The following is a 22608-nucleotide window of genomic DNA, read 5'->3' as shown; positions in this document are numbered from 1 at the left end:
CCCCCCCCCCCCCCGGCTTAGTCATGTCAGGGGTAAGCCATTCAGCCCTTCTTGAGGAAGACCACTCTGTTTGGACAGGTATGACTGCCATGGATTCCGTCTTTATGTGGAGCTGATGCCACCTCCAGTGATTCCCCCACTCTTATGCAAATTAGAATAATCATCTTTTCCTCACATGTCATTTCCTTCAAATAAAGACAAGTAGGGCTTCTTGGTACCCTTCCTTGTGCTTCACTTGCTATGGTCATCACTGGTCTAGTTCACTTGTGGAGGCCAGAGAGGAGTGCCTGCTATTGGCCAACGAAACGGTCCTCCACTTTGTCAATAAAACTTATTTAATGGCTGCACTGTTCCATGGCCACCTTCCAGTGATGAGTCCCATCTGCTGCATTAAAGTGAAAATCTGACATGAATTTAGCATCTTGAGCTAAAATTTAGGAGCCAGTACAGTGCAGTGGTTAACACTTCAATGAGAGGTTGAGTGAGTGAGAAGCTGGCCTAGGTGAGAACCATCTAGTCGTTTGACCTCTGAGCCCTGGTTCCCTCATCTGAATTCCTTCCTTTTGATCAGCAGGTATAAGTAACATTATGTATCCATAAATGGTTAGTGTATTATTTCACACTCTCCTGTTTTTAATCCACATCCCAAGTGATGCTTGATCTCTGATCTGAGGCTACAGGCAACGCTCCTCTGCAGTGATGCTCTGCTTAGTTCTGGGATGCCTTCTCTGTGTTTCTTTTCATGATTCATTGCTGGGCCTCCATTGTACTGGTTTCATATTTATCTGGATGGTTTTCTTCCTCCTTTCCTTCTTGACTACTGGTGGAGCTTCAGACACCCCATCTGGGAGCCCATGGATCTGGTGCCATAAGCAGTTGTGAGAACCGCACCCTATACTGAGTTGGTTTCTGCAGAGCCAGCTGTCCACTCCTCACATGTTCCTCTCCATTCCAAAATTATGATCATTAGCTGGTAGAAAGTCTGATGCCTCCACCTGTTCCTCCCAAGTCCCTCAGTTTATTACTGCAGCCTCTAAAGACCTTTGGCCACCATTTTTAGTTTAGTTTACTATGTCATTCATTCCACTTAGATCAGCAAAAATAAGTGGGTTTTTTGAGTCACAGCAAGCTACCCAATTTGTTCTAGGTAACTAATCCAGGAAGATATAACCCTTCCAATTAGCAAGTCATGTTTCTGGTATAGGGTGTTAGCAGAATACCTCCAGAATCAGGCTGCTTAGTCTCTTGTCTTATTATCTGTGTCACTTTGGAGAAACCATTTAGGCCCTTTGAATCTGTAGTGATTAAATAAAATTTTTGTGTAGCATATTTAGTGCAGTTGCCTGACAATGGTAATAATCAATGCTGATGGTGATACTGGCATTGATAGTGATGGGGGAGTTGGTAGTGATAAGCAGTGATGGTGATGTGATGCTACAAATGATGGTGATAATGTTGTGATGGTGATGGTGGTAGTAATGAAGGTGACACTGATGCTAATGTTAGTTATGGTGATGATGATGGTAGTGATGGTGGTGATGGTGATAATGGTAGTAGTGGTGGTGTTAAGTGATGGTGGTGGTGATGGTAGTGGTGGTGATGGTGTGGTATTTGGTGATGGTGTGGTATTAAGTGATGGTGGTGGTGATGGTAGTGATGGTGGTGATGGTGGTGGTGTTAAGTGATGGTGGTGGTGATGGTAGTGATGGTGGTGGTGATGGTAGTGGTGGTGATGTTGGTGGTATTCAGTGATGGTGGTGGTGATGGTAGTGATGGTGGTGATGGTGGTGGTGTTAAGTGATGGTGGTGGTAATGGTAGTAGTGGTGTTAAGTGATGGTGTTAGTGATGGTGGAGTAGTGGTGATGGTGGTGTTATTAAGTGATGGTGGTAATGATGGTGGTGATGGTGGTAATGATGGTGGTGATGGTGGTGATGCTGATGCTGTAACTGCTGCTGATTCTTCTCTGTGAGATCTGAGGAGACGTTTCTTTTTCCTCTGGTAAGTAACATGATTCTTTCTTCTTGACAGTTCCTGAGTATTCTTCTTGATCTTTTTTTGAGCAAACACTGCTCCTGTTTTTCAAGAATATCTCTATTTACCCTCCAAAGATAAAAACTCCACACTGCTGTAGCTTAAGGAACAAAAACAACAGAAAACAGGTTCTTTTTCCTTTTCCATGATATGTTCTTCTTGGCAATCTCTCAGACCTGGCTGATCTCTTGGCTCTCCTCTCTTCTTTGGGAACTCAGGAGGACTTCCAGCATGCCCTCTAGTCAGCCCCCCTGGCATTTGCAGCATGAACAGTGACCACCTAGGAGAAAATCCTTCTACGAAATATATGTGGATCCATGGATTGATGTGTGTGTGTGATGAATAATGACAGAAGCTACAATCCTAAAAGCTCCTCCTGAAAACTGTCCACAAACTCGATTTCCCTCACATTTCTCTACCTCCTACTCTGCAAAATTATGGTAGAGACATTTAGGAGTCTCTCTTTGAAAAGAGTTCACATGTGAGACTCCACATTTGGCTGAGGAAATCTCCCTCTGGCCAGACCCCAGCACACAGAAACATTAGCACAACCTGACAGAAATAACAGGAATCTTAATCTCAGTGCTCCTTTGGTGTGCTCACTTTATATTTCACTCGCTACAGTGTATGTTGTATGTTAGCTCAATTCTTACATACTAATATATTCACTTTCTACAACAATCCTGAGAGGGTGATAAGAAATTCCATCCCTCGTTCAGAGCTGGGTAAACTGAGTCTCAGGAAGTCGACATGACTGATTTTGTATCATGCAGAAGGTTGGCAGGCTCCTGACTCAAGCTTGCCCCGCTCTCTACTGCTTTGCATGTTGTTCCACTGGCCTCTGGGGTTCTCAGTGGCATCAGTCACAGGCCACAGACCTGCAATCCTAGCCTCTGACTGTTTCTGGATGATGTTTCCAAGGAGTTACGAAGGATAACAGCATGTACACTCAGCCACCTTGAGATGGAAACTTGGTCAGAACAGCAAACTGTTCTTGGGCATTGCCAAGGACACTGAAGGAAGGCTGCTGCACATTCTGGGAACACGTTCCAGTTGACTGAAGGGAAGGGAAAGCAAGGGAGGGAGCTATTCTCTACCCTCCTCTTGGTTGACCATGGCTGGGCAGACTCTAATGGAGCCCCTGGGAACTGAACCCTGCTGACTTGAGGTGTTCTCTGCTCACCCTCCTAGATGGGATGCAGCCCCCACATGCTGACTCTGCTGGGCCATGTCTGGCAGCCCCTGTACCCGCACCATGATACAGCCCAAGAGGCTAATGGGTTTTCATTGATTCTCTCCATGAGGCCAGCCAGTGTCATATAACATGAAAGTACATTGGAGCCTAATGTGGCTGACGGAGACCCAGGGGGCTGATCTATGTGTGTGCAGGCATATGAAGTCAGCAGTCTGACAAGGGCATCTGGGAACGGTAATTTAGACATCTTGTTGCTAGGCACACTTGAGTAGGATGGACTTCCACCAGGAAGATGAATGCTCCAAGATACACTCTCGATCCTCACTATCCCCCCAATCTGTGGTTTGGTGATAAAACATAACATGGCACATCAGCTGCCCCTCAGCCCTACATAATGGTTCCCAATTTTAGGAATAGCAAATGTCTCACACAGAAAGCTTACTAAGAGGGTTGACTCTTACAGTCCATCCCTAGAGGTCCAAGGTGAGCCCAGAAATTTGCATTTTTCACAAGTTTCACAGTGAAGCTGATGCAGGGGGCGGGGGTCCATGGGACATTCTCTCCAAAGCACTAGCCCAGTCTCTTGCTTGCTCCCAGGTGCTCCCTACTTCCTCTGTGAGACATGTCTGAAAATTTTTTCTTTGTGGAGTTTGTAAAAATTGAGGACCACTGGTGACAAAAGACTTGATCAACCCTGTCACAGTGTCACTGGGACATAAGAGCAGGTACCTAGCTTGTCCCAGAAGAGAGCCACCCAAGTGACTGATGAAGTGGCACTGGCCATCAGAGTTTCCAGTTGGACAGCCCGTCTTCCCTGCAGTATGTTCGTAGAGCTGTGTGTCTGTCTGGGCTCTCTGCCAACTGGGTCACACTTAGGAATTTCCAGGGTGGGAACCTCCCCTGCTTCCTTTTAGGCCTGTGGGAGTGGTGGACAGTGACTGAACCGAGGAACCTATGGAGGTGCGCCCCCTGAAGAGGAGGTGCCCGGTGGGGAGGACTCACGGCTTGGTCCGCGGATCTTGATGGGCTTACTGCTGGTCATAGACTGGGAGCAGGTCTGGCACACACATTCTTTACCACTGAAGGTCACCTTGTCTCCAATGGGGAACGGCTTCCTGCAAGGGGGACAAGGAAGAAAGTCAATGCTTCCTCTCCTGAGATTTTGTGACTATTGGTGACCTGATAACACACATGCTCACAGCAATGTATGAACACATGCAGCTTGTCTTTCTAGAGCACCAGGCAAATTCAAATGCTGTTCACAGTGACAGGCTGACTAAACCACTTAGTGAGGGTCCTGGAGGTCAGAACTGGAGGTCCCCAAGAGCCATTCATATGATTTGACACTGGACAAATCATGCTGCTTATCTGGGCTTACATGTTTCAATTTTAAGGGGAAGAGGCTACTAACTCCTCACGGAGTGGTTCTTCTTCCTAGAAGGATATTTTTCCATCACCACTTGACCTCCCCCATATGAAAACAAAATAATTCAATTTCTGAACTTACTGAAATTTCTTCCTTTCACTATCCAGACATTTCTCAAAATCTTCTACCCCAATGGGGAGTTTATAAGTCCCCAAATAACCCTTTCCCCTTCTACTCTGTATTTGCTCAGTTTGCTCAGCCCAGACTCAAGCTCATATAGATCCTGCCTCCCCAACAAAATTATCAGCCATATACAGGATTCCCACACTGTCAGTTGCCTTGCTTGGCTCTTCTTGCTTCTCCTACAGTTTGGGACATCTGTCCTAGGATCTGTAAGCATAAACCCTGGCAAAGGCTTCCAGCATTTCCCCTGTCCTTGTATTTGCAGTGTGGGACAATGCAGGGGATGCTGGGCAGGAGGCTGGGGAGCCATGCTCTCACTGTGGCCTAGCCACTAACTCATGGTAGAAAGACACAGTGTTAAACTTTGCCTTGTGCTATATGGATCCTCTGTGCTGACCTCTGATGGGTCTGGAATCCTAGAACGCAGGGCTCAGGTCCTAAGAGATAGATGAATGAATGAATTTAATTGACTGATTATATTTTCTTACATAGTCTCCCATTAATCTCAATCAGAAACTCCAATTGGTTAATTCCTCTAGCTGATAACTAACAAGTGGCTATTTTTTTTAAAGAATAATAATCAATCTATAAATTCTTTTCCCAACTAAAAATGCAGATATACTTCAATCATGCTTTACTTATTACTTAATCAGAGATGTCCATTAAATTTTAATGTATTTGTGGGCAGGATTGAGGTTTTTCTTTATTTTTTTTCATCTCCTTAATGTGGTGCTTGGCATACAGTAGACTCTTAATGTACCTTTGCTAGATTCACAAGTGACTGAGATGCTGGGGTGGAGAAGGGGGCAGGGAGGTGCTCTCCATCTTTGGAGAGGTCTTGAGAGAGGCTAGATGGTTATCATGACAATGAGAAGAATAATAACAGACACACTATGCACCAGTTACTGAGCTAAGGTCTTTGCATTCAGCATCTCACTGATCTTCACAAAAACCAAATGATGTTGCTGTGGTTTTGAGCCCTTATTACTGATAGAGAAACTGAAATGTATAGAGGTGGGGTCCCTTACTAGGGTCACCCTGCCAGCAGGAGATGGTACTGTGGTGGTGGAGGAAGGCTATAAACAGACATCCTTGTACCACCTGTGGATTAAGTCACAGGAGCCTGAGCCAGATTTGTGTTTCCAAACTGTATTCCAAGGGACCAGGGTACTTAGTGGTTTTTTGGGGTATAGGTGGAGCTTTTGATAGGAATGGGAGACTGAATATGGAGCTTGGATTCTCACTCTGCTTCCACCATAGGATGAACTAGTGTTTTACATCAGACTGCACGTGAAGGGAGGGATTCAGCTGTTAAAAGGTTTGAATACCACTGGCCCTTCAGATCCTTTCGTCCTTGCAGTCCTTGAGGTCAGGTGTCTAGCATAAGCCCAGTAAGCCCCAGAACTTTTGTTTGGGAATGGCCATGTCTTCCCCTTCCCTGGGGCTCAGCCTAAGGGCCCAGGCCCTGTTGGCCACCTGCTGACCTGCACAAGCTGCACACGAAGCACTTGGGGTGGTAGGTGCGGCCCAGGGCGGAGATGACCTCTCCTGTGATGAAGTCCCGGCAGCTGTCACAGCGGGTGCCATAGAGTTGCTGGTAGTCCTGGGTGCAGATGTACTCCTGGTTCTTGAAGAAGAAGCCCGACTGGGCCAGGCCACAGCCACACACTTGGGGAAACAAGGAGAAAACAAGGGCAGGTTGAGCCCAGGGAGGTCTGCAAGCGTGAGGTCCTCACTGGGGGAAAGGCTGGTATCTGATTTTGTCATGAGTGGCCAGAGAATGGTAGCAAAACAGGCCTCGTGGGGCTTTGGGGCCAGTGTTGCCTTACAGTATGGCCTACAGACCACCTGCATCAGAGTCATGGGGGAGCTTCTTTAGAGGCAGATGCCTGGGCCTGGTCAAGCTCCCTGGGGCAGGGGCCTGGCATCTGCATTCTGCACAGTGCCTAGCCAATGCTAATGCAACACCATGGATGTGGTACAATCCTTTCAATATACTCAAGTTTAAGGCCCTGTGACTCATGCAGTGCTGGTAGTATCGTGAATTATATAAAAGAATCACTCAGTTAAAATTCTCCCCGCTACTTCCTAGGTGCATGATGCTGCCGGGTGAATAGCAGCGTGGAGACCACATGCTCCACATCCCAAATGGCAGACAACTTCTGATGGCAATGGGATGGTTAGTTCAGTCTCTAATCTATCCTCACCACAGCCACAGAGGATTGGTCTGTTCCCAGCATGAATGAGAAAACACTCCCTGAACTGCAAAGAGCTAAAAATGTATGCAGAGAAAAGATCACACAGAAAGATGCCACATACCCAGAGTGATGGGCCCTGGGGTAGGTTCATGCAGTAAATACTGTGGGTAAGAGTGATGTAGGGACTGGGGTAGGGGTGGTATTTGTAGGGAGTAGAGGGAAGTCATATAGGAAAAGGGTTTTTAGACATGTTTGAGGAAGGGCTCAATTCAATTTAAGAAGTTCAGGCTTTGTGGGGTACTGAGAAGCCACAGCAGTTTTATCCCTAGTTTTAAGTGGGGGGGGAATCTCAAACATAAACAAAAGTGGAGAGGTATAATGTTACCCATCATCTTGTTGCCAAAATGATCAATTGCACTGATGAGCCATAATATGAATTTGTTAGACATTTCATAAGTTCTCTTGGAATGTTCTTGTAGACATTATGAAGAAATAAATAGAAGTTAGATAATAGAAGAGGTAGATTTATAAGTGTCTGAACAACTGAGTTATGTGGGAACGAGCTCCAATAAAGGACTTTGACATATGGGAAATAAGATTTTCTCATAAGGAGTTAAGTTATGAAATCAAAACATCATGGGCAGAATGTCAAGAGGTGAGGTTTCTTCCATAGAAACAAATGGCTCCCAGGGCCAACAGAAGAACAGCAACTCACGGAGTGCATTTGTGCAGCTAACGTGAGGATGGATCCCTCAGGAAGGGGCTGGTCAGCAGCTAAGGGAAGGCAAATGAATCCTCTTTGAGTCCTGTGGCCAGCTCCCATGTTCTTAGCCTGCCCTCACCAGGAGACTGCTTGGCAGCTTGGCTTTTCACATAGATAGCCTCTGGGAGGGGACAAGTTAGCTGGGCCAACACAAACTAGTCCAAGGGGAGAGTTACAGCTCTCACACACATTAGTGAACAGTTACTCTGGTCTTTCACATGGGTTTTCTGAGGATTTGGTTACTATACGTCGACATTTTCAGGAGGGATCAATGGTGAGGGAAATCAATGAGGTAGTTTCCCAACCCGAAGATCTGAGGAACCAGCCTGGAATCAGACAAAATCACCCCAGCAAATAACACGTCATCATTGACTGGGAAAGTTGTTCTGCAGAAGAAGCCAGAATAAAAACAGGAAAGATTTCCCAGGTGAATGCCAGAAATATTTCGCAAGTGTTTATTCACCTCTGTAGGTTAGAGGAAGGCTTAAAGGGCCAGGGTGAGGGAGAGAGAGGTGGCTCCAGAAATCACAGCAGGACAGTTGGAGATGGGGATCAGACCTCTGGACTCCAGCTCATCACTGCCATAAGTCTCCGGAAGGCAGTGAATGCGGTCCTTCCTTCCCTGGGGCCTCTGTTCACTTCTGGGCAAAATGAAGAGGCTGAGCTTTTCCTTCACAACTGACCTCCTGTGAGTCCACGAGAAGGACTTCCTCAGGGTGTACCGTGTGTCTGAACATTTTAAATTCACTGTGGAGTCTTGCTTGTGGCCCCCAAGCCACCCCTGTGAAGAGGCAGGGCCATGGTGGGGACAGTGGTGACAGGAGGTGGGGGAGGGCTCATCTTCCACCAGGCATCATGAGAATTCATCATATCAAACAATGCCTAGTCCCCAGAGCAGACTAAGCCAGAGTACAGGCTGTCCTGGGTGTGCAGGTGGCGGATCAATTGCTTCGTGGAATTAGTTGGATCCTGGCCTACGACCTCATTGGAAATAGTTCCTGTTTTTTCCCTTCTTTTCTCCCCTTTGTTTTCCCAGCTAACTCCACCCTCAGAGCTACCTCTCCCAGTACAGAAAACCAGGAGGCCACAAGAAAACTTGGAACGACCGATTCCTCCATTTCCACCCCCAAGGAGCTGAAGGAGGAAGCTTTTGGTAAAAAGGATGTCACGGTTGATAAGAGTCTCATGGGTTCCTGGAAATACAGTGGAGAATACAGGGATAAAAGGTATGTAGCAAGCAGTATGAGCATGACAGATGTGTTTGAGGCTGAGCAGAGATGGATGTTCAAATAACAGGAAGGTCATGAAGAAGGTTAGCAATATAGATTTAACAGAACTAGTGTATCCAGGCCAGTCATTATTCTGTGAATCAAAAAAAAGTCTATTAATTAAATAAAACAAAAGTAAATACTATGGTTGGACAATAGGAAAGATTGTGCAAAGTTAAAACAGCATGGTATTGGCACCAAAACTGGCAGGAAGACCAATGGAATGGAATAGAAGACAGAAAATGCCCCATAAACACAGTTATCTGATATTAGACAAAGGTGCCAAAAATATACATTGGAGAAAAGATAGCCTTTTTAACAAATGGTGCTGGGAAAACTGGAAATTCATATGTAGTAGAATGAAATTTAACTCCTATCTCTCACTCTGTACATAAATCAACTCAAAGTGGACCAAAGACCTAGAAATTAGACCAGAAACCCTACGACTGCTAGAAGAAAATGTAGTCCCAATACTCCAATAAGTCAACTCAGGAATCAACTTTCTTAACAAGACTACTAAAGCACAAGAAGTAAAATTAAAAAAAAAATCAATAAATGGGATGGCATCAAATTAAAAAGCTTCTGCACAGCAAAGGAAACAATTAAGAGTATGAACAGAGAGCCTCCAGAATGGGAGAAAAATCTTTGCCACCTGTTCCTTAGGGCATTAATATCCAGGATATGCAAAGAACTCAAAAAAGTTAACGTCAAAAAAACAAAAACAAAAATCCAACCCAATTGATAAATGTGCAAAGAAATTAAACAGACACTTCTCAAAAGAAGAAATATGAATGGTCAACAAATATATGAAAAAAAAGTTCAACACCTCTAGCAATTAGAGAAATGCAAATTAAAACTACATTGAGATTTCATCTCACTACAGTCATAATGGCAATTATCTAAAATACAATGTCGGGGAAAGGGTACGCTCATACATTGTTGGTGGGACTGAAAATTAGTGCAACCACTCGGGAAAGCAGTGTAGAGATTCCTCAAAAAACTAGGACTGGTACCAATATATGTCCCAGCTATCCCACTCCCAGGTATATATCCAAAATATTTAAAATCTACACACTACAGTGTCCTAGCCATATCAATGTTTATAGCAGCACAATTACCAATAGCCAAGCTATGGAGCCAACCTAGGTGTCCTTCAACAGACGCATGAATAAAGAAAATGTGGTATGTCTACACACAATGGAGCATTACTCAGCCATAAAGTGGAATGACTTTATGGCACGCGTCAGTAAACGGATGGAACTGGAGACTATCATACTAAGTGAAATAAGGGAGTCAAAGGTGGAATATGTTCTCTGATATGCAGAAGCTAATCCAAAATAATGGGGGGGGGTGGGTGGGTAAAAGAAAGAATAGAAGAAAGATCAGTGGAGTAGACAAAGGAGGAGGAAAAGTAGGGAGGAGGGGTGGGATAGAGAAAGACAGTGGAATGACCTGACCTTGTTTTTCTATGTACATATATGAATACACCACATTGAATCTCATCATCGAGTACATTCATAAGACAATAATAAAAAAAAAACTATAAGTGTATAGCAGAAAGATCAGTAGAGTGGAGGGAAGGGAACATGGGGAGGGAGAAGGGGAGGGGAAGGGGAAGTACTGGGGACTGAATTAGAACAAATTATATTCCATGCTTTTACAATTATGTCAAAATGAATCCTATTGTTACATATAACTAAAAATAACCAATTGAAAAAAAAAAAGAACTGGGAAAATACAGAATGAATGCTCACTGTAAATAGAAGATTGCTACTCAGCCCTAGCCACACGTGAGAGGAAAGCACGGGGTTTCAGGGCTTACTGGACCTTTGTCCCTAGTCCTGTTCTGCAACTCAGGTGCATGCGACTTGAGAAATTGATTTCACTTTCTGGAGCTCATTTGTAGAATGAGGGCGGGAGGTAGTAACAGAGGGGCACGTTCAGATCTGAAAGCCTAGCATTCTGCCATATAGTTCTGCTGATTTTCAACTTTTCAGATGAGATTAGATTTTATGAAAATTTCAAAATCAGAAGTGCCTCCAAGGGTGATCTAATTCATTTATTTGATACATTTTAATTTTAAAATAGATATAGATAAAATATATAAAATATATTTGTACAGTTTAAAGAGTAATAAACACACACCTATGTGACCCCTACCAAGTTTATTAAATAGGATGCTACTAGTGCCACAGAAGCCCGTTTTCCTCGCCCTAGACCTCCTTCCCACACCGTCCCTAATCGTGTGTTTCATCCCTTTGTTTTTCCTTATAGGTTTACCCCTTGTGACGAATCCACTAACACTATATTGTTTAGTGTGCCCTGTGCTTGAGCTTTATATTGATGGAATATTTCTGCACTTATTCTTCGGTGCTTGCTTCCTTTGCTCAGTATGGTATTTGAGACTCACCCATGTCAATGCACGCAACTGCAGTTCATTCATTTTCACTAGGCTGGTGCTTTCCATAGACTGAATAAATCACAATTGATCTATTCCACTGTGGAAGGACATGTGAGCTGGGTGCATTTTTTTAAAATTTTGCTTTTATAAAAATGCTGCTGTGAATCTTCTTGTATTTGTGAGGTGATGACTATTTTCTATTTTGTCCCCCACTTATATTCCACCAATAGATCCCCCTGATCCATTTCCTCACATACTTGGGAACATTTGACCAGTCAGACATGTGAAATTCACAATAAGGGCTGGGGATGTGGCTCAAGTGGTAGCATGCTCGCCTGGCATGCGTGCGGCCCAGGTTCGATCCTCAGCACCACATACAAGCAAAGATGTTGTGTCCATGGAAAACTAAAAAGTAAATTTAAAAAAAAAATTCTCTCTCTCTCTCTCTCTCTTAAAAAAAAAAGAAATTCACAATAAGAAGATAATAAATAAATAATGTGAATTTCACAATAAAGTATGTGTGAAATTATATCTTATTATGTTTTTAAATTCCACATCTCTTAATATTAATGAAATTGAGAATCTTTTTATATGCTTACAGGCCATTTGTATTTTCCCTATTGCAAAATGTTTGTTGATAACTTTGCCCACTTTCTTTGAGACTTGTAGAAATTCATTACATATCTTAAAAATGAATTTTTCCCCATTGTTATTACAAATATTTTCTGCAATTTGAGGCTTGTCTTTTTGAAGTTCTCAGTTTTTGTGTTGTTGAATTTATCACTTTTCCTTTATGATGTGTACTTTCTTTATCGTGTTTAAGAAATTCTTTCTACTCCCCAGTCCCAAAAAGATATCTTCTACAATGTTTTCTAAAAACTTTATTGTGTTTCTTTTCATATCACAACTATTAATTCATCTGGAATTGACATTAGTGAATAGTATACAGTAGGGATTCAATTTTCCCTCATATGGATAGTTAATCATGTCAGTTTCATTTATCAAGCAGTTTAATTGTTCCCCACTGATCTGCAAAAAGCATGTTTCTACACGTGTGAAGGTTTATTTTGGTTCTCTGCTCAGTTCCATTGGTCTATGTATCTGTCTTTTGTCTGAGACACACTGCTGCAATAATTTAAACAGTCATAATAAGTGTATGATATCTGGTAGGACAGGCCTCCTGCCTGAGTTGCTTGTTCTTTAGAGGCAGATGAACCCTGGTCAAATGGTATTTTGCCAAAAATACAATTTTAATTTATTTTTAAATTTCTATGGAAAACCTTAAGGAATGTATTAAAGTTGCCTTGACCCTACAGTTCACTAGGGTAGAAATGTTATATTGATATTTCTTTCTTTCATTTAGGTCTTCTTCAATATCTTTCTTATGATGTTTTATAAATTTTAAATTTTATAATTTCCATCATAAAAGCTGACATGAATTAATAAGATTTATTCTTAAATTTAAAAAATTCTTAATGTAAGTGGTTTCTTAGTTATTAATCCTATATAGAAGTGAAATTTTCTTTTCTATATTTATTCTTTATCCAGTACACTTGATAAGCTCTTTATTGATTTTCTTTTTGGCATTAGTATTTAGTACATCTCTAAAATATTAGGACTCTTCTCCAAAACTAACTACAATAACCTAAAAGCATTAAAAATAATATCTTTTTTTTTCTTTTGCATAGAGACCTAACCAAGGTCCACATATTGCATGGCTGATATGCCTCTTAAGCATCCTTTAATTGCCATGCTCTTTTACCTCTTATTTCCTCTTTGCAATGTATTTATTGCAGAAACTAGGTCATATCTCCTCTAAAAATTTCTCACAGTTTGGATTTTGCTGATTGTGTCCCAGTGGTGTTGATGAACTTGTTCCCCTTTCTCTTGTGTTTCCTGTAAATTGGTGGTTATGTCTAGAAATTTGAACTAAGATTCAGGTCTGTTTTTAGCAACACTGATATTTGCTGTTGTGTATTTCTATAATTTAGGGGTAGTGGTGATTCATAGGAATGGCTGCTATTGATTACTACCTTGATGCATCATTTTCTTACAGGTTTGCAAAATTAAGGTGTTCTAATTATTTAATTTTTTTCTTTTACTTGGTAGAATGTTTCCTTAGAAAATTTCCTTCATCAACCCTTTGCTTACATTTAAGTACATTTTGTACAAAGTACAACAACTGTTTGATTTTTCTTGACCTATAGAACTTGTTTCAGAATAATTACTAAAAAATTTTTAATTTGTTTTAATTAGTTATACATACAGTAGATTGCATTTATGCATTTTGATATATCATACATAGATGGGATATAATTTTCTCATTTTTCTGAGTGTACATTTTGTGGAATTACATTGGTCATAGAGTTACATATACACATAAAGCAAAATGTCTGTTTCGTTCTGCAATCCTTCCTATCCCCACATCCTCTCTCCTTCCCTCCCTTCATTTCCCTCCACCTAATCTAAGGTAGCGCTATTCTTCCCTAGTTCCCCCCACCTTATTGTGAATTAGCAACTGCATGTTAGAGAAATCATCCAGCCTTTGGTTTTTCAGGATTGGCTTATTTTGTTTAGCATGATATTCTCCAACTGCATCCACTTACTGGCAAATGCCATAATTTCATTCTTATTTAAAGCTGAGTAATATTCCATTGAATGTATATATACCACATTTTCTTTATCCATTCATTTATTGAAGGACATCTAGGTTGGTTCCATAGTTTAGGTATTGTGAATTGACCTGCTATAAACATTGACATGGCTGCATCACTGTAGTTTGTTGATTTTTAAGTTCTTTGGGTGTGAACTGAGGAGTGGGATAGCAAGGTCAAATTGTGGTTCCATTCCCAGATTTCCAAGGAATCTCCACACTGCTTTCGATATTGGCTGCACCAATTTGCAGTCCCACTAACAATGTATGAGTGTAACTTTTCCCCCACATCTCTCCAACATTTATTGTTGTTTGTCTTCATAATAGCTGCCATTCTGACTGGAAAGAGATGGTATCTTAGAGTAGTTTTGATTTGTATTTCTCTGATTGCTAGAGATGATGAGCATTTTTTCATATATTTGTTGATTGATTGTATATCCTCTTCTGAGAAGTGTCTGTTCAGGTCCTTGGCCCATTTGTTGACTGGGTCATTTGTTTTTTCGGTGCTTAGCTTTTTGAGTTCTTTATATACCCTAGAGATTAGTGCTCTATCTGATGTGTGAGGGGTAAAGATTTGCTCCTAGGATGTAGGCTCTCTATTCACCTCACAGATTGTTTCTTTCAGAATAATTATTTCACTAGCATTATCTAAAGGTTACCAATGGGTTTTTCCTCATTATTATAAAGTAATTTTCCTAAGTCATTTGTAGATTATTATGTTTTCTACACAATTACATCATCTAAAATTTATCACAAGTTTGTTTTTTCCTTTCAGACAATGTAAATTTTATTTCTATATCTTATGGCATTGCTAGGACCTTCAGACCAATGTTGAACCAAAATGTGACAGTGAGCATTGTCCTGATATTAAAAGAATGCTTTTAACATTTTACCATTAAATATGTTTGATTTATTTATTACTTTTTTATTATTATTTGTTGTTCAAAACATTACAAAGCTCTTGACATCATATTTCATACATTTGATTCAAGTGAATTATAAACTCCCATTTATTTATTTCTTTATTTAGCATCATTCATCAGCTATGACAGCTTTTCCTGGTACTGGGGATTGAACCCTAGGGGGTTTTTACCATGAAGCTACATTCCATTTAATTTTTTTTTTTGTACAGGGAACTGAACCCATGGGCGCTTTGCTACTGAGATACTACATCCCCAGCCTTTTTAAACTTTTGGGACAGTGTCTTCCTAAGTTGCTGAGGCTGGCTTCACACTTGTCTCAGTCTTAGCCTTCCAAATTGCTGGGATTACAAGCATATGCCAGCTATGACAGACTTATTTGATTCCTCCTGCTTTTAGAAACTCACATAAATAGGTACTGATTTTTAAATTTACCTGATACTTTCCTACCTCTATTAAGATATTCAGATGATTTTACCTCTTGATATCTTTATAAATGTCTTAGACAATTTTCTAATATAGTAGCCAATTTTGCATTGCTGAAATAAACCATGTTTTATCAATTATTTTATATTTTTCACAATTTTCTGGACTTGGATTTTTAACATTTTGTTTGGGTTTTAAAACTCATGTTTGTGAATTATATTGATGTATAATTACCTTTTATTGCTTGTTATTATGCTGTCTCAAAAAAAAAAAAAAGAGTTGGGGAGTAGTTTCTTTCCATTCTCTGAAAGAGTTTCTGAAAGATTTAAATGATCTGATTTTGAATGTTTTAAGAACTTGATTGAAAAGCTATTTTTTTTTTTTTTGTAAAGAGGTTTTCTTTGTTTATTTGTTTTGGTACTGGGATTGAACCTACAGATGTTAAACCACTAAGCTACATCCTTAGTCCTTTCTGTTTTTTATTTTGTAATTTTGGGACAGAATTTGCTAAGTTGCATAGGAACTTGCTAAGTTGCTGAGGCTGGTCTTGAATTTGCAATCCTCCTGCCGTGGCCTCCCAAATCTATGGGATTTCAGACATGTGCTACCATGCCCGGCATAGAAGAGTTTTAACTCCTAATTCAGTAGTTCAATATCTTGGATGGTTTTAGGACTACTTAGGTTTTAAAATTTCCCTTTGGGTAAGTTTTGGTAAGTTATGCCTTATGAATAATTGATGTTATCTAAGTTTTAAAATTTATTATTCTAAAATTGTTCATAATATTTCCTATTATGACTTTAATTTTAATAGCAACTACAGTTAGGTCCCTATTTTCTTTTTAAGATTGCTCAATTGTACGTTTTCTTGTTACTTGAATAGTTTTGCCAGAATTTTGACTATTTAAATTGTTTCTTTAAAGAACCAACTTTTGGCATTCTTAATCTTGCTCATTGTGTCTTTTCTTTGATTAATGTTTATCATTTCCTTCCGTCTATTTTCCTTGGATTCAGTCTGCTTTTCAATCCTTTAGAGTTCAATACTAAGTTCATTGATTTTTAAACTTCTATTCTATGGTGATTTTTTTTTTTGGTACCAGGATTGAACCTAGGGGTCTTAACCTCTGAGCAGTATCCCCAGCCCTTTTTATGTTTATTTTTATTTTGAGACAGGGTCTCACTAAGTTGTTGAGGCTGGCTTTGAACTTGAGCTACTGGGAGTACTGATGTGCACCAATATGACCAGCTCTATTGTAATTTTTTGAGGCTATATATTTTTCTTGGAGAACCACTTTAAGCTACATTTCATAATGCAAAGTTTCCTTCTTTCTCCCTTTTACCTCCCTCCCTCCCTCCTTCCTTCCTTCTTTCCTTCCTTCTTTCCCCTCTCTCTTTCTTTCAGAGCTGGGGATTGAACCTTGGGCCTTGAACATGTGAAGCAAATATTCTACCCCTGAGTTATAGGTTCAGGCCCTCATGATGCAAGTTTCTGATTCATAGTATTTTTGTTATCTCTCTCTTCCAAGTTTCTAATTTTAATTAAGCTTTTGCTAACTATTCCATCTTACATCTTAGCTCTTTGTTCTTGGGGTCATTTTCCTTCTGCTTAGAGGACATACTTTGAAATTTTATTTAGTGAAGATATACTGAAAAACATTCCGTTTTTGCTGTCTGGAAATGTTTTTACTTTGCCTTTTGTTCTTTTAACAGTTTTTATGAGATACAATTATATGTCATATAACTCAATAATCTAAAGTATACAAATCAATCTTAGCTAATATAATTATAATACATTTAGTATTTTTATCACCTACAAACCACAAACCTATTAGAAATCACTCTTCATCTTATTCCACATCCCCAGCCCTGGGTAACCACATCTGCTTTCTGTCTCTACATAGTTGCCTATTCTGAACATTTAAAAAATTCTGAACCCTTTTAAAATATGGAATCATACATCATGTAGCCTCTGATGATGACTGTTTTAAACATGTTTTCAAGGTTCATCCACATTGGAAGATACATTCGTATTTCATTCCTTTCCATTGCTGAACACTATCTGACTGTATGGATATAATATGCTTATATCTTCATTGGTTGAGAGATATTGGGTTATTTTCCCCTTTTGGTCATTATGAGTAATACTGCTGTGAATGTTCATATGTAAGATTCTGTGTGAACATGGTTTTCCTTTCTTTGAGTATATATCTAGGAGTAAAATTTGGAATTGTTGGGTCATATGGTAACTCCATGTGTTTAACCTTTTGAGGAATTGCCAGACTGTTTTCCAAAGTGGCTGTACTGTTTTACATTCTCACCACAGCCTATGAGGGTTCCAATGTGTCCACATCCAAAGCCACACCTTGTATTATCTTTTTGATTACAACCATCCTAATGGATGTTTTCATTTGTTTGACAGCTAATGATATTGACTATTTTTTTTCATGGGCTTATTATATATTTGTATAACTTCTTTGGAGAAATGTATTTGCCAATCCTTTGCCCATTTGAAAACTGAGTTATTTGTCTGTTTATTGTTAAGGGTAAAAGTTCTTTACATAGCTTAGACAGCAGTTCTTTATCAGACAAATAATTTGCAAACAGTTTCTCCCATTTTGTGGGTTATCTTTTCACATTTTTAATGGTTTTTTTTGAAGCACAAAAAGCTTTAAATTTTGATGATGTTTAATTTACCCATTTTTCTTTTATTCATGTTGTATCTAAGAAGACATTGCTCAAATCAAGGTCACAAAGATTTATTCTCATATTCCTTCTAAGAGTTTTACAGTTTTAGCTTCTATGTTTAAGTTTTTGATCTGTTTTGAGTTCATTTTTATGTATGTGTGAAAAAAATCTGATTTCCCTTTTCTGTACCATTTTTTTTGAAAAAAAAAAGTAGTATTTCCCTGTGAATTATCTTGGCAACTTTGCTGAAAATTAACTAATTATAAATGTAAAGGTTTATATCTGAACTTTTGGTTCAATTAAATTGATTTATGTCTATCCTTGTGCTACTACCACACTGTATGGTTTACTAGAATCTTATAGCAAGTTTTGAAAGTGAGAAGTATGGGTTCTCAAATTTTGTTTTGCTTGGTTATTCTATGTCCTTTGAAATTCCATGTGAATTTTTAGGAACCTTCTGTCAATTTCTGCAAAGAAGTCTTTTGACAGAGATTACATTTGCTATGGACTGAATTATGCCAATTCCAAGACTCAAATGCTGAAGTCCTAACCTCCAATGTGATTATGTTTGGAGATGTAGACTTTGTGATAATTGGGTTCAAATGAGAATTTGTACCCTTACAACCAGAGAGCTGTCTATCTGTCTTCTTCTCTCTCTGCCAGGCAAAGACAGCAAGATGGTGGTCATCTGCAAGTCAGGAAGAGTCCTCACCAGAACCCAACCATAATGTCACCTTAATCTTGGACTTCCCAGTTTATAGAAATGTGAGAAGATAGGCTGGGGTGGAGAAAGAAAGTGAATTTCTGTTGTTTAAGCCACCCTGTTGTCTATAGTATTTTGTTATGAGCTGTGACAGCATTAAGTCTATAGATCCCCTTGAAGAGAATAGCTGTCTTAACAATATTAAATCTTCTGATTCATGAACATGGGATGACTTTCCACTTGTTTAGGATTTCTTTAATTTTTTATAGTTGTTATAGTGTAAGTTTTGCACCTATTTGTTAAATTTGTTTCTGTGTTTTTATTTTTAAAAAATCTCTCCATGTTTATTTCTTAAATTAATTAATTACTTAATTATTTTTAGCAGTCATATTAATTCAGAATTTTATTTTCAGGAATTTGAATATCTTGCATCATTTATACCTTAAAATAGTATGGTATTGTAAATCAAATTTTTTTCTCAATTTTATTTTCAGGTTGTTCATTGCCAGGGCATAGAAATAACAATTGATGTTGGTATGTTGATCTTGTGTCTGGAAATCTTGATGAATCTGTCTATTAGTTCTCATAGTTCCTTAGTGTATTCCTTAGGATTTGCTATGTACAAGATCATGTATGCCTTCATTTTTGATTTGGATGCTTTTTACTTCATTTTCTTACCTAATTAACCTAGCACGAAACTTCAGTGTACTGTTAACTAGGGTGGTGAGATCAGACATCCTTGTCCTGTTCTTGATCTTAAAGGGAAACACATTCAGTCTTTCACCATTAAGAATAATGTTGATCTGTATCTTTGCCTTTGTTCTAGAAAGATAGTTTTGCTGAATACATAATCCTACTTTGACAGTTTTTTTTCCAGAATATTAAAGATATTATTCCACCATTTCTTGTTTCTTTGTTGCTATCAAAAGTTAGCTGTCAGCTTATTTACCATTCATATGCAGATGATCTGTCTTTTGTCTCTGGCTATCTTTAAGATTATCTCTTTATTTTTTGATGATCTGAGGTTTCTCTCTGATGTGTGTAGGTATGTTTCTTTTATATTTTCCTGCAAGGTTTTATTATATAGTTCTAATATAATGGTAGAAAATTTCAATAAACCAAGTCTTCAAGGTTCTGGTTCTCTCATTGTTTCTCCTGGTTCACTCTCCATTATGATTTGAATGTTTTTAACTGAGTTACTCATTTTCTTAATAACATTATCTATGGGAACATTTTAGGAGCCTGGAGTAAAGTTGAGTCTCTTCCACAAGGATTATTATTTGCCTCTGCCATTTGCCAACCATGTGACTTTCTTCTAAATTCTCCACTTTATTTAAAAAAAAATTTCCACCAAATGCTCAGCATGAATATCATCCATGAATGATGTAGTGAAGAGAGAGTTTTGTACAAGTTTTAGCCCCCTCTATCCTGTGCCAAAATTGGGTAGGGCAAGTTTCTTTTCTGTCTTCTTCTCCAGGGCCAATTTATTTCTCACCCAGATTTCTGTGGGGGAAATCTCAGATTTACACTGAAGTCTCCTATTATATTCCCATTTGTCCAGGCTCTAGGATTTTCTTTATCTCCATGACCCATTTAGACATGAAGGTCAAAGCTCAAGGTCTCCAGGGTTCAACAAAACCCATCAGCATGAAACCTTGAACTGGTAGTCACACCAGGATTCCTCCTCTTTTTCTTTTCTTTTATTTTTAACCTCTGCAGATTCCTTTCTTTCATGCCTGCACAGTATCATATGTTAAAAGGGTAGTAAAAGAAATACATATAATTTTAGAATTTCTAAATGAGGAGGCTGTTTAAGGTAACCCATCTCCTTACTGGTTACTGTTGGAAATCAATCTTCTATCCTTCGTTTTTCCTCTAAACAAGCTGACATGGAAAATATTCAGAAAAATGATGTCATCCTCCACCCATAAAATCTCCATGGAAAGAGATTCTACAACTTCCTTGTGGTAGATTGTCACAATGGCCAAATTATTCCCTTCTCTGCATTCACACTCTTGAAATCTGATATTGACTTGTTTGCCAAAGGCAGGACATTAACAGTGTGACATAGGCTAAGGCTTGAAAGGTCTGACCTACAAAGCCCACTCTCTTGTTGCACTTTAGAGCTCTGAGACCACTGTAAGAATGAGCCCAAGCCAGCATCTTCAAGGATAAGAAGCCACATGGAAGCACAAGTCCACTGTGCTTCAGTAACAGGTAAGTAATAGCACTCTCTTAGAATATAATTGCAGTCACATCCCATACCTCCTTGTAACAATTTTACTTTGTCCTGCCTTAACTTCTGAGGATGTAAAAGTAGTCATTTGCCAAGATACTACTAAAGTTCAATTTGGACTAAAGGAGTTTATCAATTATTGGCATAAAATTTAAATCACACCAATTGAAATATATCCCATTCAAGCTTCTATAAATAAATTAGGGACTATGGATGTGTAATTTATTTTCTCAGTGCAGCAGCCAATTAGATCATGATTAAAGAAGTCCAGGATTTTTTCTCCATGACAGGGGAAGTCAATCTCAGATATCTGAGATTTTGATTTCCAACAGTAACCAGTAAGGAGATGGGTTACCTTAAATAGCCTCCTCATTTAGAAATTTTAAAATTATAAGTATTTCTTTTACTACTAATATGAAGCAGTTACTGATAAGAAAAGATACTGTGGGCTTTCATGATAAATTCAACATAAGTCAATTGTGTGAAGTGGCTCCTCAGGAAGTCAATTCATATCAGTCACATTAACAGAAATGAAGTTTCATGTGACCATTTCAGATGAGGCCTAATTTGAGGACCTGCAATATATATAGTTCAACGCAAGAAGAGCTGGCTGCAAATATCTGAAAGGGCAGTCACCGGGAAAATCAAACACAAAGTGTTCTTCAAATTTTACGAGGACAAACCTAAAAAGCGGGTATGAGTTACAGGTTTCAGCCAAACATTTTCTTTTCTTTTTTTAAAAAATCAATCAATTAATTAATTGTATGTGACAGTGGAATGCATTGCAATTCTGATTACACATATAGAACACAATTTTTAATGTCTCTGGTTGTATACAAAGTATATTCACACCAATTTGTGACTTCGTACATGTACTTGGATAATAATGATCATCTCACATTTCACCATCATTTATAACCCCATGCCCCCTCCTTTCCCCTCCAACCCCTCTGCCCTGTCTGGAGTTTGTCGATTCCTCCCATATTCCCTCCCCCTATCCTAATATGAATCAACCTCCTTATATCAAAGAAAACATTCAGCATTTGTTTTTTGGGGATTGGCTAACTTCACTTAGCATTATCTTCCTTAATTCCATCTATATACCTGCAAATGTCATGATTTTATTCTCTTTTATTGCTGAGTAAAATTCCATTGTGTATATATGCCACTTTTTTTTATTCATTCATCTATTGAAGGGCATCTTGGTTGGTTCCACAATTTAGCTATTGTGAATTGTGCTGCTATAAGAGACTCACCCACAAAACTACAATTATCTTATATTAGACAAAGGTGCCAAAAACATGCATTGGAGAAAGTTAGCCTCTTCAACAAATGGTGCTGAGAAAACTGGAAATCCATGTGCCACAAAATGAAATTAAACGCCTATCTCTCACCATGCACAAAACTCAACTCAAAATGGATTAAGGATTTAGGAATAAAACCAGAGACCCTGCGTCTAATAGAAGAAAAAGTAGGCCATAATCTCCATCATGTGGGATTGGGCCCCAACTTCCTTATTAATAAGACTCCTGTGGCGCAAGAATTAAAACCAAACATTTTCTAAACCCAAAATAATCCACG

The 22608-nt window shown here is 39.1% G+C and overlaps 1 protein-coding gene and 1 long non-coding RNA gene across 10 annotated transcripts in view; one reads left to right on the top strand and one right to left on the bottom strand.

The window, feature by feature from the left end:
* Nucleotides 1-22608, bottom strand: part of Ablim3 (actin binding LIM protein family member 3) — a 144487-nt gene that overhangs the window by 49141 nt on the left and 72738 nt on the right. For all 9 annotated transcript variants that reach the window (XM_048811776.1, XM_048811769.1, XM_048811771.1 and 6 more), the window contains 2 exons: nt 6262-6445; nt 4231-4343 (listed from right to left, as the gene is read on the bottom strand). In XM_048811776.1, coding sequence (XP_048667733.1) covers nt 4231-4343; nt 6262-6445 — 297 coding nt within the window. The remainder of the gene's footprint in view (nt 1-4230; nt 4344-6261; nt 6446-22608) is intronic.
* LOC107142526 lies at nt 7388-22149 on the top strand. The gene is made up of 3 exons (XR_001503573.2): nt 7388-8426; nt 8775-8964; nt 20916-22149. It is a non-coding gene; the product is annotated as an uncharacterized LOC107142526 (long non-coding RNA).

The sequence above is a fragment of the Marmota marmota genome, unplaced genomic scaffold (genome assembly GCF_001458135.2).
Source record: "Marmota marmota marmota unplaced genomic scaffold, marMar, whole genome shotgun sequence".
NCBI lineage: Eukaryota > Metazoa > Chordata > Mammalia > Rodentia > Sciuridae > Marmota > Marmota marmota.
This window is presented reverse-complemented; position numbering and strand designations above follow the sequence as displayed.